At 39.7% G+C, this 15,175-nt stretch overlaps 2 protein-coding genes across 3 annotated transcripts; one reads left to right on the plus strand and one right to left on the minus strand.

Moving 5' to 3' along the window:
- Positions 1–985: 985 nt before the first annotated feature.
- On the minus strand, positions 986–5,804 carry c8a (complement component 8, alpha polypeptide). The gene is made up of 11 exons (XM_086058873.1): positions 5,602–5,804; positions 5,388–5,502; positions 4,880–5,027; positions 4,530–4,677; positions 3,870–4,059; positions 3,609–3,791; positions 2,382–2,622; positions 2,153–2,284; positions 1,759–1,916; positions 1,382–1,607; positions 986–1,248 (listed from the first exon to the last, which is right to left on the minus strand). The coding sequence occupies exons 1-11, from the start codon at positions 5,709–5,711 to the stop codon at positions 1,097–1,099; spliced, it is 1,803 nt and encodes a 600-aa protein (XP_085914999.1). The 5' UTR covers positions 5,712–5,804; the 3' UTR covers positions 986–1,096.
- A 514-nt stretch (positions 5,805–6,318) lies between these two features.
- Positions 6,319–14,480, plus strand: LOC147181996 (uncharacterized). Of its 2 annotated transcripts, XM_086077892.1 has the most exons (19): positions 6,319–6,505; positions 6,965–7,880; positions 7,965–8,153; positions 8,295–8,814; positions 8,882–8,988; positions 9,809–9,837; positions 9,953–9,993; positions 10,102–10,146; positions 10,334–10,466; positions 10,699–10,858; positions 10,970–11,093; positions 11,165–11,196; positions 11,868–11,931; positions 12,510–12,544; positions 12,774–12,837; positions 13,458–13,556; positions 13,692–13,705; positions 13,885–13,918; positions 14,059–14,480. In XM_086077892.1, exons 1-19 carry the CDS (start codon positions 6,497–6,499, stop codon positions 14,126–14,128), a joined length of 2,685 nt encoding a protein of 894 aa, XP_085934018.1. In that variant the 5' UTR covers positions 6,319–6,496; the 3' UTR covers positions 14,129–14,480. The 2 variants fall into 2 exon arrangements, with proteins under 2 accessions (XP_085934018.1, XP_085934024.1); XM_086077898.1 differs by lacking the exons at positions 12,510–12,544; positions 12,774–12,837; positions 13,458–13,556; ... (1 more) ...; positions 13,885–13,918; positions 14,059–14,480 and adding an exon at positions 12,083–12,467.
- Positions 14,481–15,175: the final 695 nt, after the last annotated feature.

Here is a 15,175-nt window from a genome sequence, read left to right on the forward strand (position 1 = left end):
CAAAGTCTGCATCAAGTTTGTACAACCTCGTAGCTGTCTATAACTATGATTAGGACTGGACTGGCATAAAATAAAAAATCAACCCCAGCCCGGCTCTTGCCTACTGCCTACCATGTAGTTCTGCCACTGATGATTATTGATGATGTTTCAGTTTGCTATCTATATTTGAAATGGGGACGCGGCCTGGGGGGGCCCTGAGGTGTTGCGCTTGCTCTGTCCTGGCAGGGGTCGACGGCTCCCCTCTTTGGTGGAGATTTTCATGCATGCCAGATCCACCACACCAGCATCTACCGAAACTCAGACACAATCTGCTTCCTCCTCAGGTCATTGAATCGGTGGAGGCTGGTGTCTGTGGATCTCACTCGGCTTCGTCTGTCCTTCCTTCCTTCCCTCAGTCTCTCCTTTGGTCTCTTGAGGTCTCCCTGATTTTTTATTTTTTTTGGGATTTGTTGGAATTTAGATGTTTCTTGGGTTGGGGAAGAATTCTGGTGGGTGGCCCAGTGGGTGGTGTCTGGTCGGTGCTGGATTTCACCTTCTTTGGTTTTCTTTGGTCCCCTCGGGTCTCCTGACGGCGGTGTTCGGTTTAGGTGAATGGTATGGGATTTTTTCTAATAGGTTTTTGGTGAGCTAACAAATACACGCACGCACACACGCACGCACGCACATACACATACTCACCCACATACAAAAAATATATATATATATATATATATATATATAAAAATAAATTAAAAATTAAAAATTAAAAAAAATAAAGAGCAATGATGATGACATTTCCAAATGAACAATACTGAGCTCTCTAAAAAAAAGAAGAAGAAAAAAAAAAGAGAAAAAAAAAAAACTAATGAAATGGGGACGGAGCCAGGAGCGTACATGATAGGTTACCAAGGTGCCCCGAAAAACAGCATTCAATTGATTTTTTCTGTTTGCCATTTCTCAACATTTACATTCATTTCTAGGTCAGTCACGGTTCAAACAACACAACTTCTTTCACAATAAAGTTTATTTTTTTGATTTGCAGAATTATCCATTTGATTCATTTAACTTTTACAGCGAGGACTTACAATTACACGACTACACTATTAAACATGTTACTTCAACAGGGCTGAGACTGAGAGGAGGAGCCTAGGCACGTAGCTCCGCCTCCATCAGGTGGCGGATTATTACAGGCCCTTGTTCGCTGTCTCCTCCCTGATGTACAAGCAGACCAAACTCCCCAGCAGGACCACGACCCATCGGTTCCAGTTCCTGTTAGCAGAATGCAACTATTCATCCAGTCAAAATGTCAACATTTTTGATAGATCACAGTTAAGTAATTTTTTTACAAGAAAAACAATATTATAATAAAATCATGCAAACCGCTGCTTTATTATTGTCTCACCAGGTCGTTGAGTGTCCTCACAGGCCTCTCCTTGGTAGCCCGGCTTACAGATGCACCTGCAGGAGGTGCCAATGAGCACAGGGATCCCATTGTGCCTGCAGGGGGCGCAACGACAAGAACTGAACTGCTGCAGATACTCATCCAGTCCCCTCTGGAGGTTGGCCACTCTGGCTCCAACTTGATCAGATGCTGTGCTGAGGCGCACAAGTTCATAGATTGGCATGATCTGGTGGGGGGGGCAGAGGAGAGAGAGAGAAATTTACCAGGTGGTTCATTACATTAAGTATAGTATTCTTATTTTGTTCTCTATGCATCCTGTGGTGCAATATGGCTCAGCGATAGCATTTTTCAACACACGCATATTTGGGGGCTCTCACCTCATATTCAATGACTGTCGGGTTGTATTTTAGGCTTGCCCCCCACTTGCGATAGGTGTCAGGATCCTTGATTACTAACAAGCCACTGCTGGTGTCTGTGTTACCGCCCTTCACCAGCGTGATAACATCCTTTACCATAGCCGAACCACTGTCTGTGACTTTAGGTAAAAGTAAAATGGAAAAGTCTAGTTGTTTTTTACAGTAACAAAGCTTTTGAATTAAATGACACAAAGTTGTATGTAATATTTATGAATTGCAAGCACCTGGAACAAGGTGTCACTAATGCACATTTTGAACTTCATTATTTTCATTACACAATATATTTATTTTTCTCTTTAATTCAATGTATATTTTATCCATCAACAGTCTCATTGCATTCCAATGCCTCACTCACCATGTAATAAAGGTCCACCTTTTTTACATAACTGGCCCCCCACGTTGAGATTTCCCTGTCCAAAGCGGCCAAATTTATAGTTCAAGCCAATAGAGGCACCTATGCATGAACCAACCTCTTTCCATTCAAGTTCTGCAAAGGGATACATAATGATAAAAAGGTCCACATCAACATAGATATAATATGTAAAACTTTACTTAACATGTATAAACAAGAAGGCCAACCCTACTTGATTCAGCCATGGATGTTTTGTTGACCACCACCACATATTCCAGTGTTCCGCCCATTGCTCCCTCAGTGACATAGTGGGTGCCAAATGAGTTGAAGAGGCGGGAATACATGCCAAAGTCATATTCCTCTGGGAGTTCCATCAGTGACAGGTAGAAATCCTCATGCAGCATCAGCCTATTACTGCTCATCTTGAAGTGAGCCGTTTCCACTTTGGACCAAAGCCTGATGAACCCAAGGTCCTGACAGCACAAATTAATAAATTAATGTGACATTTTAGGAGCCTGCTTAAGGAAAACAAGGCTATATCTAACTTCACAATTAAAGCATAAATAAAAAATTAAAATTAAAACTCATTCACACCTAAGGACAAGAGTCTTCAATTAATGTGGATGTTTTTGGAATGTGGGAGGAAGCGGGAATACAAAAATTAGCACAGGAAGGCCAGAGCCCGGATTCAAATTTCCAGCCTCGGCACATGATGCTAAAGTTGTTTTTATGGTAAAATAAAATTACTTTCTACAATGGGATCGTTATTGAAATCAAACACAATCATTCTGAAAGACTCGATATCCAAGTTGTTTTAATTGCTAAGCATTTTTCCAACAGAAAATTATCAAAATGTTATTAATTCTTTCCGGTCACCATCTGAAAACTTTGATTAACTATACAAGCAATATTTTGAATAATATTTAAACATTCCTAATTATCATACAAGTGATGTTCACTGCTAAATAAATAAAAAAAACTGTGTTTGAAAATGCTTGACACATGATGCCATATATCATGACGTTTTTGAACTTGAAGTTTTGATATATTATATTTTTCCAGAAATGTTCATGTGACCTATAAATTTTACTACTTTTTGGGCAGGTTGACTTTTGAGATTCAACTACATATGGGACCAAAACGTCTTATTTATTTATTTATTTATTTATTCCCTACTAATAAATATTGGTCAGTGCCCTCATGGATATGCTATTTTTATTTTATTTTTATTTTATTTTTATTTTTTTTTATTGTATTTTTTATTTATTTTTTTACATATTACTGACCCATGTCAAGTGTTGAATTTGGCTTTGTCCTGGCTTTTTTTATTTTTTGCTTCCTGAAAATTGATGATTTTGGAGATGCAAGGTTTCCACCCGACGCCTGTGATATAATAATTCAGATTGTTTGTACTAGATGTTGTGCATGTTAACATGTAAAGCACTGGATATTACAGTACCTGGCTTTTATGTTGTGATATATTCCTTAGAAACTCGGACTCCTTACTTCCACTCAGTCCCACCTCTACATAGTAAATGCCGACTGTGACGCCTGCATTGAAGGAACTCATAGTTTTCCTTGCATTTAACAGGCTCGCCACGTTATCGTAATATTCCTCAGAGCCCTCTGATGTAGCCTCTGCCTGCAAAAGATAAACTTGCATTACCATGTATTAGCTCGGTCCATCTAGTAAGCTGCACACAACAACAAATCACGGTACCACAAAGCGGTAGGTATGGTAGTTGTAAGGTTTCCTGTAGTTTTTCTCATCTTCATTGTAGTGCAGCTTTTCACAGAACGAGTCATAGGTGAACTTTCTCCATTCACCATTATACACATATTCACATTTTCCTCCAAAGTACTTTGGGTCCAGTACGTGATCCACAAATTCTCCAGTCAAGGCATTGTAGCTGAAACAATAGTGCGACACAAACGTGTTCATTCTGAAAATAGCATGTTATTATTCATTTCTCTGTCATTATGGCCAGGACAAACAGTTGACTGTATGTATATGTAAAGCAATGATCTATCATCTATGTACATGTCTCAAAACCTCTTAGCCAATACGAGTGTCTGTTTGATTCATGCTTGCCAAGACCTGTGGAACACAACTGTTTTGGGAAATGACTGCACATTTAAAAAAAAATCATTAAGTTGTATACACTACAGCGTTTTTCCAAAAGATTATCATCTTAATTTGACATAACTTGGCTATCGTCCGACTCCTAGTGCCGTAAACAAATTGTCGAAAACAAACAGAAAGATTGGCCTGAATTGTGTGTTTTTTCCTTTTCTTTTTTTTTTGTTGACGGTAAAAAATCATGGTTTGATAAGCATCTTACGTGCCTTGTTTCATTTACGTTATAGTAAGAGTGTTTACCCCTGAGTGCCACGCTTAGTGCCAGGGATGGTGAGGAGGGTGGAGCACTTGTCATTCCTCCGGTTGAAGACCTCACAACCCTCTTCATCTGAAAAATCATCACAGTCTGCCTCTCCATTACAACGAAGGGACTGGCTGATACAGCGGCCTGCAACATACAAGCAAAGGCAATGTTCTTTCTTTTATCTTGCAATAAAGAAGAAATGTGTAGTGATTGGACATTAGAATAACACCCCCCTAACTATTAGACATGCTGGTTTATATACAGAAGAAAAATAGCATGTCCGTCATTGCCATGGCAACCACAAATCATCTTGTCGGATGACACCGTTGCTGTTGCTAGAACTTGCCTGTTTCTTTGCAGGTGAAACTCTCACCACAGTAATCTGGCACCAAACACTGCGTAGTTGCAGCTGGACATGCCAGCGTCTCCCACAGTGTCTCGAAGCACGGCGTCCCACTGAATTGTGATGCTTTCTCCAGATAGCGGAAACGGAACTGACACACATAAAGTCAAGGAGGAAGTAAACCTTCTTGAAAGGGAAACCTTCTTTGTGTTTACTTTTAAAATTATATATGTTATCAGTAGATCTGTCTGTCTACAAACTTTAAAAACAAAAACAAAAAACAATTCTCTTTCTAGGAGATTATCAGAGCACGACTGAATATTCCATTTTGACTTATTATACCATGCCAAGACTGACAATCAACTGTGGCTATAAGCAAACAAACAGAAAAGTTACAAATGATTCTATCAGTCTAAATAAAGCATATTAACAGCAGCACAATCACAATATAGGATGACATTTGTAAATGACTGTATTATGTCATCTATTCAAAATAAATATTGTCCTGTACCTTTTGGTCTGTGCAAGAGTTACATGGTGTCCATGCTGACCAGAGCCCCAGTTTGCAGTTGACAGGTATTGGTCTGTTTACCGCTCTAACCTTCCTAGCAGTAGCAGCGCTGGTCCTGGAAGAAAAAAACAAAAACAAAAAAACATATCAATCCCATTTCCACTATCACTTATGTGCTGACTTCATTAAATTCACATGCGAATGTGCGCAATACCTGTTATGTGCTGTTATCCATTGCCTCCTGTGTGCATTCACATTAAAGTGGAAATTGATTGAAAGATGCAGCATGCACAAACATAGGAGTAAATTAATTACTCTCCCCATGCTGACAGCATTGGGCTAATATTGAAGATTAAAATGGAAAAGTCACAGATCAGCTGTTGTCATCCTGGGGGTCTTCCTACCAATGCAATCTTGACCAACCATGGTGAATTATTGATAAAGAGTCAACAAAAGCTCTGACAACCAGTTGGGAAAGTTTAATCATCTCATATAGTAATACCCAATAGGAACATGGAGTTCCAAAATAAGATTAGATTTAGGTTTAAAGCAATTAACCATTTGACACATTTGACATTTGAATCGTGTGATTGTGTTCAACATTATTTATTATAATGCTTAAAAAAAAAACTATAGGCCACATTATATATATATTTGCAGTGAAGTAGGTTTTGGATGTTTACCTCCCACAAAAAATATTTAGGTTTATTTGCTTGTTTGTGATGACATTTTGATCCACTCGATTGTTTTAATGAGTTATGGATAATTTATTATTTAAATAAAATAAATTGGAAAAATACACGGGCCTAAAAGGTGTATGCAGAAAACTTTGTTTGAGATCAACTTTTGTCAGTAAACTACTTGGAAAATATAAACGCTGAACCTTTCTTTCAACTCACTATCGCGAACGCGCACGCATACAGTGGCACAAATTACGCATGCGCATCACAGCGCCGGCACTTTCAAATTGTTTGTATTAGCATCGTTGATGGTTAGCATTCATACTTCACCTGAAAGTAGTCCACAGACCCGAAAACCACAAAAGCCATCAACGTTCAGGCAGCATTTAAATGCGCAAACTCGAACAGTGATGAACAAAACGAGCTACAATGGAGGAGGTAAGGAAATACGTGTTTTGTCGGTTTAATGTGGCGTTATTTCATTGCTTGTGCTAGCCGAGGTGGCGTCCTTCATCGTGCTTCATTCGAATTGCAGTGTAGTGGTCAATCTTTTTTGTTTCTGTACCAATATGAGCCACTAGCCACCACCTTCTTAACACGACATAACTATGCCAAAATCTCTGGCAGCAGCTGCAGTAGTTTAGATTACAGACACGTCACTCAAAATTGTCTTTATATTAATAATTCTAAACAGTCGAGTGTCTGTTCATGAATGACCCCCCGATCTTATTAATTTACATGCTAAATCAACATAAAAACCTAAACATTCTAGGTAGAAAGTTTAAATTTGTGTCTTGTGGTTTAGGGGTGGACTCTGTTCTCGAACAAGCGTTACCATATTGCATGTATTGTATTCAAAATGAATTAATTATTCTGTTTGTGTGTTTATTTATCCAGGAAAGTCAAATAAGCTTCAAAGCTTTGAGAGCCAAATTTCAAGAGGAAGCTCTTCTGGCTCAGTCCAAAATGACTCGGCCAGCTGTAGCAGAAAAACCCAAAAACCTTCTTCCTGCTGGAGGACACTGTAGTGCAGTGGTTAGCAGCATCAATATTGCCACAGAAAACAAGACAGCAATTGTTTCCAGAGTTATCTTCAGAGATGAACCGCGGGCTTCTGGGGGAAAGCGGTCAACTTCAAAATCTCCGCAAATTTCCCCCTCTTCTCAGCCGTCTAGTGGAGACAGCACAAAAAGGCAGTCTTTCAAAGAACGATGCATGCCTCGGGTGCTTCCGGGCTTGTGTTCTAAAGAGCAGAAGATTGACCGATTTTCTAAAAAAGAGTTACAGCAAGAACAAGAGACGGCAAAAGAAGTCCCACAAATAAAACCGAAGAAGACACATTTGCTGCTTGCTTTGAAGTCTTCTAGAGTGTCAAAGTTTAGCACAGACAGTGAAGAGGAACCCACATATGCTGAGCTGACCACCAGACCTTCTAGTGCTCCTAGCGAGCTGCCCTCTGTGGAAAAACTGACTTTAGAAGATGGTGACAAATTAACCACAGAGCGCTGCCTCTCCAGTCCAGATGTCTCAGTCACTCCTCCGTTAGGAGAGATGAGCGTTGACTCTGACAATCACATCATTAGCACCTTGGAGAGGGCCAAGAAAAAGTTCTCTCGCCGACACATATTGATTTCCAGCAAATTCAAGAGTCTGCGTTCTCCTGACTACGCATCAGGCGAGACATCATTCCTTTCGCCGCCTAACATGGAAAATATGGAGCCTGATCTACCTCCCCTTCCACTTTCACCTGTTGGTCTCCCACATCTTGCTTGCATCTCTGCCCGACCTTTCTCCAAAGCGAACTCTGCTCGAAGTGCGTTGCAAACTTTGAATGTATGCATTAACCTACTTGAAAATGTGTATAATGTATTTGAATGGGTTTTATTTTCCCTCAAAGTATCTTCATTGATGAAGCAGTGTCGACCAGATAAAGCTGAACGTCCTTCTGTCACTGGTGACCGTCCTTCCCGTTCGGCTTCCCAGAAGAATCCTCTGCCTGACTTGAGGTCACTGGGGCCAAAGCCATTAAAGCCTCCTAGACCACCATTAGTAGCACTCAGACAGTCCCAAAAACTTCCATTTCGTGGTGTGTTAACTTATTTTTTTCCTTCATTTTTTTCTCCATCCTTTATTTTGTCTGGACATCCCCATATGTTTTTTGTACTGCTATTTGGATTTTGCATATTTGTGGTGAGAGTGGACATCTGTTTTTTATTTCTCTTTGCAGAGGTGTTAAAAGACCAAAAGCCAGCTAAAGGTCCAGAGTCAGAAAAACCCATCTCCAGTGCTGTCCTGGATGCTCCTGTGTTTCCAGACTTTGAGAATCCAGAGATGGAGCCCACAGAGAGCGAAGCTGTCAACATTGCTGCGTTAGACCTAGAAGTTCTAGATTTGGGAGGCCTTGGCTCTCCACCTTCTGTGCCAACTGACTGTGGAGTCACTGAATCCAAGGCTTCACAATCTGACACGTGTACTTCCGCAAGGCCCAATGAAAGCTCTGTTGTCCAGCAGCTGAGACTTGGCAGTCTGAACGGAATGCCTCCTCATCCAGCCGGCTTCCCTGAACCATCAAATCTGACAGAGTCCATCACACATGACCAAAGGAGCCAGGACGTGATCGTTCCTCCTCCTCCAACCTCTCATACTGACGAGACTGAACGGCCAGCTGTTGAGTCCCACTCTGCCCGAGATGAAAGCGAGCTCAGTCTTCATGCAGCACCAACTGATGAGACTCGTGCACATGCAAGGTGAGAATCAATAAGAAACTGACTTTTTATATTTATTTTTATGATTTATACAATTGGTTTGTTTCAGTGACCAACTGAAACACTATGAGTGTGACAATGTATATGAAGATGTGGAAACCATCAACAAGTTCTTCCTGTGCCAGAACTCGCGCAAGCAGAAAGGCAATCTGAAGAGTAAGGATATTTTCCTTTCTTAACAATAGTATGTTGAATAATGCACCGCCTCTAGTCTGTCTTGTGGAATATGAGTCAATTAGTAAAGTCCACCTATTTTCATCCATCTCATGCAGTGGCCATTTTGCCACTTTCTGTTGACTGAAAGTGACGTCATAGTTACTCAGGGCTTAGGTAACAACCAATCAACAGCTTGGCTTCAGAAAAAACGGTGAGCCGTGGTTGGTCATTACCTGAGCAACTATGCAACACTCTAAATCGACAGTAGGTGGCAAAATGGCCACCACTAAGTTGGATAAAAAGTGGGTGGGTTTTTCTATTTAAAAAGACGGTATGTGTAGTTTTTCAACATTAATTCATTTGAAAAAAACCCACTTAATTTTAATATTTTTTTTTGAATAATCGTAGGTCTTGTAATGGCTAATTAGATTGCATAGGTCACGCCGCGCTTTGCAGGAGGCTGACATGTTTCGCTACCATCTTTCTGCTAGGATACCCGAAGGACTTGGTGAACGTAGTAATTGGTGGTAAGCTTGCAAAAGTAGTCTCTCGAGTAACACGGTAACGCGTGTGCTTCAAAATGAACACACGTCAAACGTAGGTTGTTGCATTCTATTAGTTCACCACTAGATGGCACTATATTCTACACACTGTCTCTAACGCATATTCCACAAACGCAATATTAATCAGAATACTGTGTTTAGACTAGTGGGGCTGCATGGAATACATAGTAAAGATTTTTTTATTTGTTTGACTTCCCCTTTAATAATTTTTTTCCCTTAATAACGCTCACAGAACTAAATGTAACTTTTTCTTTTAGATCCATATGCTGCCAACAACCTTGCTGCGGTAAATAATTTAAAATCTGATTAATTGTATGTAGTTGAAATTAACCTTTCTTCACTTTACTTAAGATACCTGTGCTAGTCAATAACATTTATATTAATATTTTGTTTTCTTCAAGAAAGAGGAGGTGTCTCTTAACGTTTGGCCGCGGAATCCATGGTATGAGCCGTTTACTTATAATTGACATTGATTTTTTTTTTTTTTATCCAAATGGAGGACCACCTTTGATTTTTTTTTCTGTCTCTTCTGACTGTGGTGATCAAACAGGGGCAGCATATCAGGAGAACATTCATCCCATTATCAAGTCCACGGGTATGATGCATATCACTCACTCACGCTTTCATTGAAATGAGACTTTGTACTGCAAACTACTTCCATTTGCTTTCATGTCAGTCTTACTGGCATATGGTTCTCTTCATGCTCAACCAATCGTACTTGTAACTCTTGATGGAAAACAAGACTTTCTTGCCGCTAAACAGTCAGTCAATTTTGTTTTCAGTAAGGAACGCCAGAGCCCCAACACAGCTGACTATAAGGAAATGAAGAAGAGAGAGAAGCAGCGACTGGAAAAAGAGAAAAAGGGTCAGAAAGAGAGAGAGAAGAAAGAAAATGAAATGAAAAAGAAGTTTAAAGTAGGTTTGGACGGTGCTTTTTGTAGTATTTTGAAACACTTTTACATACTTTGGTCCGCCATAGTTCCTCATAGCATTCCTATATACAGTATTTATTGAAGTGCACCCCGCAATTATTTGGAACCTGTAATCTGTTTGAGTGAAGATCACTAAATTTTCACACAATTTATTTACTGATTAGGAAAATGATGTGTTGCATGTCGAAACTAAAAGCTGCGGTTTGTCTCTTCAGGTGACGGGCGACGAGGAGCCCATGTACCACGCCAAGGTGATGGTGGCGAGTAAAGTCCGCAAGAATGACTTACCTGTTCAAAGCGGGGACACGGTCAGCATAATTCGTACCACCAACTGCCCCAAAGGCAAATGGTTGGCACGGGATGCAAACCACAAATGTGAGTTGAAACGTACACAAAATGTCAGTGGGGTTTTTTTTTGTGGGGGGGGGGTATTTTTTTTTTTCTGTTGAGCTTTTCAGTGGCTGTCCTCTCTTCTGACTTTCACAGATGGTTACATCTCAGTGATGAATGTGGAGCTTAATATCAAGGAGATGCTGGAACTTGGTAAAAAGGCCCAAGCAGCTGGACGGAGTGGTAACCTGGATGGGGACACCATCAGCATTGGCAGCAGGTGCACCACACTCAAGCATCAGTGCACACCATGAGCTGACATTTGTAACAGTTTTGTTTTTTTCCACCCAGATCTTCAAGCCACCTTGTAGTGACCAGCAGTTGTGAGTATCACAAACATATGCTGGCCGCAACAAATATATCTAAGGTTTATGCTGCAGCTGCCCTAAAAGAACCGTGAAGGTCATTACCAATATATGAAGCGGATACATTACCAAACTCAGATTGGTCGCCTCCCACTCATCACATTGTAGGACCAAAAAATGTTTCTTAAACTTAATCTGTGCTTTCAGCAGCACTTATGAAATGATCGTTTTTGAGTATTGTCCATTCTTTGCGGTAATGTTGTCCACAGCTGCAAACTAAAATAAATTATTTGTTACTGCTGAGAGTGCCATTCCAAACTGAGCATTATTTTTCCAAAGCAGATTTTTTTGTTGCAGCATGTTTCCAGTTTGTCTCAATCCAAACAAACGTTTATTTTCTTCATGTTTTTGCATTTAAAGTGTCTTGTGAATGAATATGGACTCATTGAGTGACAAAAGACAGTTAGAAGCTTGGAAGAGGTTACCGGTACCTTAAAAGCCCCAAGTGACTTGACCTAAATACTTTACTATTCCAAAGAAGTTGTCCTATAACCAAGAACCGGATTTCATGATCCTGAAGGAATTTAATATACTGTAAGCATTGGACTGGAGGTTTTGATTAATACCTTGTCAAACCTCAGCTGTTAACAAAACACACTGCTTAATCAAAGCCGTTTGTTTTCCCTCAGTCACAGACGACAGTGAGGAGTGGGCCTGTGAAGATGAGATGCCCTCAACCTGCTATGCTAGCCAGTAAGGGGATAATCTCACATTTCTTATTTCTTTTAGGACAAACTGACCGGCACATACAGTATCCATCATACAGTATGTAGTCCTGAGTATGCTACCTTTTCATTTATACGACAGACAAGAAGATCTTCCTTCTCTTCCCTCTTGACTATAGGTAAACTGGATGAAGATTTGTTTCCCAGCCTTTATTGGGCCAAAGCACCCATTTTACAACAAACCAAGAATTTCACAAAATGTGAAGACTGAAAAGATAATCTCAACTCCGTTTACTCCATATGGACTTGCTCTGGGCCTCTAATGGAACACAAAGCTGATATACGTACTCACATGAAACCATGACTTTTTCTGTTGTACGAATGGTAACAACTGGATTGACATGTTTATTGTACCTTCACCATTTTATGGAAGATCTTCTATTGATCTGCCTGTCACTGTACATACGGTAATTTTGAGACATGTGAAATTTGATTATTTTACTATGACACCTCTAATGATCTCGCATAGCACCCTGATTGTAAAACAAGTCAAATTGCATATTTCACTCTTTAAGTGTGTTTTTTTTTTCTCCTACATCCTTGTAGCGTTCCCCATCCAGCCACCTCAATGCCTAAAACATGTGAGTACATCCGAGACATGCTTATTTTGAAGTTTAACACACAATATCAAGTGTTTCCCCTCAAGTCATCTTTCAAAAGGCAATGTGAGCTCTGCTTGTGGTAGATGTCTGCAGTGATGCGCGGAAATTCTTGTGATGTGGATGTCCTTTTTTCTCCATCTATCTTTTCTCTGTCTTAATGTCATTAACCCCCATCCTGCCCTTCACCTTCTGCCCTGCCACTTGACAGCATGTGACCTTGCTAACAACCAGCACGCATTGAGTGATGCCAACCTTGAGGATCTGCACACTCAGTAAGTCGAAAGTGTATGATATCAATGCAGACGATAGGTAACAGATCTGTCTCTGCTTGGCTTGAATTAAATGGCTTTCCACGTAGTAAAACAATCCATATAAAATTGTGCAAACTAAAAAGTCAAGTCAGAGTTCTCATTGAGGATTGTGTAGTGTAACTCGGATGGTGTAACCTTAGAGTCAAATTTCCTTTGTTTGGGCAAATTCCTAGTTGGACCAAAACTGAATCAAGAAATACCAAAGTCTATAAAATTGTGTAAACTCCTTCATATTTTAAGTATATACAGGAAATAGCGTGTATATAGAGCAATCACATTTGAAGCAGTCAGTTGAGCGTCAACATATGCATAGTTCCGTTCTGGCCAAATTTAGCTAGTATGTTTTTTAAAATTTCTACCTTAAGTAAACCATGCATCAATTTAAAACAAGTCAAATCTGAACCGAAGCTCAACCATCATCTCATAACAGATAGGTTTTTTTGTTGGTACCACTTTACTCTGAGGATGTGAATTACAATTTAGTGTAGATAACTTGACTTAATTATTGTGAGGTAATAATTTAGGAGTTTAGACTTGTTTTGTAGCTGTTGTAATTTAATAATGTTTTTACCTTATTTAAGGAAAAGACATGAAGCCCTGCAGAAGCTTGCCATCTTCTTTGAACACAGCAGAGATGAATTTGGTGATGTTCCTGAGAGTGGAGCGCCAACCCCTACTAAGTATGTTTATTCGATTTCTTATTTGTATTTTTGGGTGAAAATGACCAACATGCTTCTATATGTATGTTACAATGTGTCTTCATCAACAATGTTCTCCCCCTCCCCATTTTTCTTTCCATTCGGTCTGGTCCCAAGCGCTGACCCTCCAAGTAAGTATTTTCATGGCTCCACTGTTGTCAAACTCACTGATAGTAGAGATACTTGAAGGGGGCTACAAAGCAATCACTTCGAAGGACATTCTCCAAGATTGTTTCAAGTCTTGCCTGTGGGCAACACACCATGTTTCACTGAATCTGTCTGACATTTCAATCTGTTTTCTTTTATCCAGACTTCTTGTGTGCTGTTGAAGAGCCTCCTTATCCGTAAGTTTTGACCAAAAGCGAATGAAGCTATGCTGTTTGTTTTATTTTGATTTGGCATACTCGAGGTGTGGTTATATTATTGTCTCTGGTACATTGAATAGGACTCACTTAATAGTTTTTGTTGTTGTTGTGGATGATAGTGAACAAGAAGTGGACTTCTCAGAGCTGGAACTCCTTCCTCCGCCACCTTTATACGCTGACACCGACTGAGTGAAACATCTGGTATCATTTGAAACGGTACACTTATGTATCTGGGGTGCATGCAAAACTGGGGGGGGGGGGGAAGAAAGAAAAGCCATCCTGGCCAACTAAAATAAGCATCTTAATGAAGCTTATATTCTTCTTACACTTAAGATTTACATGTGGGTGTTTTCACTTCGATGCGTAGCACATCTGGATCACATTGTTTCTTTTGTGTGTTATTCAACACTGTTATGTTGTTGCACAATACAAAGCTCACATGCAGAAGATAAAGCATGTCTTCTTTTTTTTTTCTTCTATTTTTTGACAAATGTTTTTGTTCTGTCTCTGGGTTAAATTTAATAAATAGTGTAACACCCTCCTATGTAGTTCAACAATGACATCCCTGAGGCTCTTTAGTTGCTTTATTCCACTAGCGGGAACAAGATAAACATTCATTCAAGAGCTGCTGTCAGCCACAACTCGCACACGGTCCGAATATGCACTGACTCCTTACTTGAGACAACGTTCAAGCTTGATCTATAATGTCCCTTTGACCTCCAAAGACATCAGAGACACTCAAAATGTAGAGCAACAACTATTTACAAAGCGCTGCAAAGGATACTGCGAAGTGTGCAGCCTCACCATTGCTATAATAGTTTACATACAAAGTAGATGCATATATGCATATAACTTGCAGCCAAAACATTGAATTTGGCAAAAATCTACTCCAATCCTCGAGTATTAATTATCATGTATTCAGAAAAATAACGTTCAGTTTTGCTTGAGTCTTTCAGAGGTGTTATTTAGCAAGTTTTTATTTATGTGTGTATTGATTTATTTCATGGTTACTGTTAGCAGTGTTGTAAAGCTGCTTCTAATATTGTTCTTACTCAGCTCAATTTAAACTCATTAAAAACGAAATCCTAGTTTTCGATTTGGAACACAGCTACAACTGCACTGCATTCAGAGTATATGTAACACATTAAATCTAGTGGTCAAATTATCAATCATAAATTCAGTTTATAGGTTCACTGACTGACCAACATGTGGACTAATACTGTAAAAAAAAAAATG

The sequence above is a fragment of the Leptonotus elevatus genome, chromosome 1 (genome assembly GCF_054856555.1).
Source record: "Leptonotus elevatus isolate MCC_2025b chromosome 1, RoL_Lele_1.0, whole genome shotgun sequence".
Taxonomy (NCBI): Eukaryota; Metazoa; Chordata; class Actinopteri; order Syngnathiformes; family Syngnathidae; genus Leptonotus; species Leptonotus elevatus.

What these genes read in the sequence shown, in the direction of transcription:
- c8a (XM_086058873.1), bottom strand. Translation starts at nt 5,711, where the DNA reads ATGGGGAGAGTAATTAATTTACTCCTATGTTTGTGCATGCTGCATCTT. An exon ending in AGGTGGACCTTTATTACATG is followed by an intron (nt 1,917 to 2,152) that starts GTGAGTGAGGCA and finishes TTTTACCTAAAG; the next exon opens with TCACAGACAGTGGTTCGGCT. An exon ending in TGAGGACACTCAACGACCTG is followed by an intron (nt 1,249 to 1,381) that starts GTGAGACAATAA and finishes TTCTGCTAACAG; the next exon opens with GAACTGGAACCGATGGGTCG.
- LOC147181996 (XM_086077892.1), top strand. An exon ending in CAAAGCGAACTCTGCTCGAA is followed by an intron (nt 7,881 to 7,964) that starts GTGCGTTGCAAA and finishes TTTCCCTCAAAG; the next exon opens with TATCTTCATTGATGAAGCAG. An exon ending in GCAGAAAGGCAATCTGAAGA is followed by an intron (nt 8,989 to 9,808) that starts GTAAGGATATTT and finishes TTTTTCTTTTAG; the next exon opens with ATCCATATGCTGCCAACAAC.